Source organism: Microplitis demolitor, chromosome 9 (genome assembly GCF_026212275.2).
Source record: "Microplitis demolitor isolate Queensland-Clemson2020A chromosome 9, iyMicDemo2.1a, whole genome shotgun sequence".
Lineage (NCBI taxonomy): Eukaryota > Metazoa > Arthropoda > Insecta > Hymenoptera > Braconidae > Microplitis > Microplitis demolitor.
This window is the reverse complement of record NC_068553.1, coordinates 13,212,786-13,215,092: the sequence shown is the minus strand read 5'-3', so window position 1 is coordinate 13,215,092 and position 2,307 is coordinate 13,212,786. Positions and strand designations below refer to the sequence as shown.

Sequence of the window (2,307 nt, the reverse complement as noted above, 5' to 3'; positions counted from 1 at the left end):
CTTAAAATTGTTTTTAAATTACGTTTCGTGAGCTAAAAACTTGTTAGTTATGAAGTAAACTAAATCTTTTGTACATTTAAAATTTTGTTATTCGGGTATGTGGAGAATATTGATTTTTTAAAGATTATGAGGTACGTTTCTGTACAATTTTACAATTGATTTAAAACTAAAACTCTTACAGACTAAAATATAGAATACGCATTTTTTTGATTTACAACTACTATTTAAGAATTGAAAGTTTTTAAATTATTGACTTAAGAGTTTATTTCTGATTGTTATTTGAAAATTTTCCCCACGTACTGCCGGATAATAAGAGTTAATTCTTAAATATCAATATTAATATTTATCATTAACAAATGCACTTTACTTTAAGCTACCCACCTACTAACGCTAAAATAGGTCTAGCATAAGCTTTAGTTGCGGAATTCCCACAATTAAAAAACAACTTATCTGACAACGGCTGGGTATTTATAATAAATATTACCTCTTATTATGATATAAATTTTAAATTGTTTCATACTTGACAATAAGGACTGTATTGATTTTTTTTTTTTTATTAGGAACACTTCATTACTCCTGATGGCCAACATGGATTCATAGAATATCGATTATTAACAATTCGAACAAAACTGAGTCTATCAAAAAAAAAGCTATCTCAGATCTCACGTCTTGATCTGAAGCCACTCAATTTCGATTTTACAGATGAAGAAATAAACGAAAAAGTATATTGTTTAATGATAAATAGCTCATATTTTCGTAAAATAACAATTTCAATGTAAATTATGTATAAATTCTTTTTTTCTAGATATCCGTTATGAAGTGTAAGAACCCAACAGACTTAAATAAAGACACGATCAGATTATATCTTGAACAAACCAGAAATTATAGACGACATTGGATAGAGTCAAAAAAACCTACAATTTCTGATATTTTTAATTTTCTAATCTTGTAATAATAATATTTCTTAATAGATTGATGAAGAATTCAAGCATTTATATCCAAAGTCGGCTGAGAATTTTATTACAAAATTTCCAACGTTGTATGCACCTAAAATTTTATCTTATGCTAAAAAATTTCGACAAGCATTATATGTTGAATCAACTTCAATGAAAGACGGTAAAAAGTTCATTGCATTTTAATTAAAGTTAATAGTCGAATGTTTGTATAACATTGCTGTCATATTCAAATTATTAGTAATATTAATTAATTATTATTATTTTCTTTTGCTAGATAATTTAAGAGCATTACTGATTCTTGTTGAACATCTTCCAATGCCTAATGCATCTTTAAAGAAAGGTAAAGGATTAGCTAAAGGCAAAAGTCTGAGTAAAGGAAAAAAAAGAGTAAGTTAATCTTTTAAAGTTTTCTTATTCAATACTGTTCTATAACCAGTTTGATATTCATTATATGTACTTCATTACTTACACTATATACTTATAGTTTTTAATTTATTTCATTAGAAATTGGATGAAAGCGATGAAAAAATCATTTTAACTAAGAAAACATTCCCTAACGAATTTTTGTTGAAGATTGTGCCAGTAAGTAGTTTGTGTTATAGTTCTACTAGTATCGGTTGTTTATTAATATATTGTATTTTCATAGGATGGAACAAACCTGGTTGATTTTGTGCAAAAAGTCAGACAGCGTTACAATGAGAGCGTTCAACCTTATCTCATCACCATTTCTGGACAGGGTGGTAACAGAACATTCGTTCAGGGAGATGAGTGGTTGATCCACACTCATCCTAGGAGTCAACCTATTGTAGCGTTTGATCTTTTATATAAAATCTACTACATATTAAACCTAGAATACCCAGAGAGTTTAAAAAACTTTTACAATTTTATTGATCATTTTATTTTTCAAATGAACGTCCCTGCTAAAAGTATGGTATCATCGTTACATATTAGTATTTCTAATTTAAATTATAACTGTGATAACAGTGAGATGTCCGATGATTAGTATAACATTCATCAATAACTATTTATTCACATAAATTAAAAAATTGTCTTTCAGAACGAAAAAACAATTATGTTTTATCGAGAAAAAATATTAGATGGTTTTTTGAGTTTTATTTAATTAAGATTAAATATTTATGTGAGCTTAAGTTTACTTTCATAAATTTTTAAGTTTCTATTCTGTGTTTAATTAAAAGAATAGTTTATTGATGTGTTATTTATTAATACAAATTTCATTTAAAATATTTTTTACTAAGTTGATAAAAACAAATTTATTTTCAAAATGAACGTCCCTGCTAAAAGTAGGGTATCATCGTTACATATTAGTATTGCTAATTTGAATGATAACTGT

General features: G+C 26.4%; 1 protein-coding gene across 1 annotated transcript; it reads left to right on the top strand.

Moving 5' to 3' along the window:
* The first annotated feature begins 640 nt into the window (after positions 1–640).
* On the top strand, positions 641–1,959 carry LOC103576695 (uncharacterized). Its single transcript, XM_008557020.2, has 6 exons — positions 641–722; positions 806–1,116; positions 1,231–1,343; positions 1,461–1,538; positions 1,603–1,766; positions 1,941–1,959. The coding sequence occupies exons 2-6, from the start codon at positions 1,107–1,109 to the stop codon at positions 1,957–1,959; spliced, it is 384 nt and encodes a 127-aa protein (XP_008555242.2). The 5' UTR covers positions 641–722; positions 806–1,106.
* Positions 1,960–2,307: the final 348 nt, after the last annotated feature.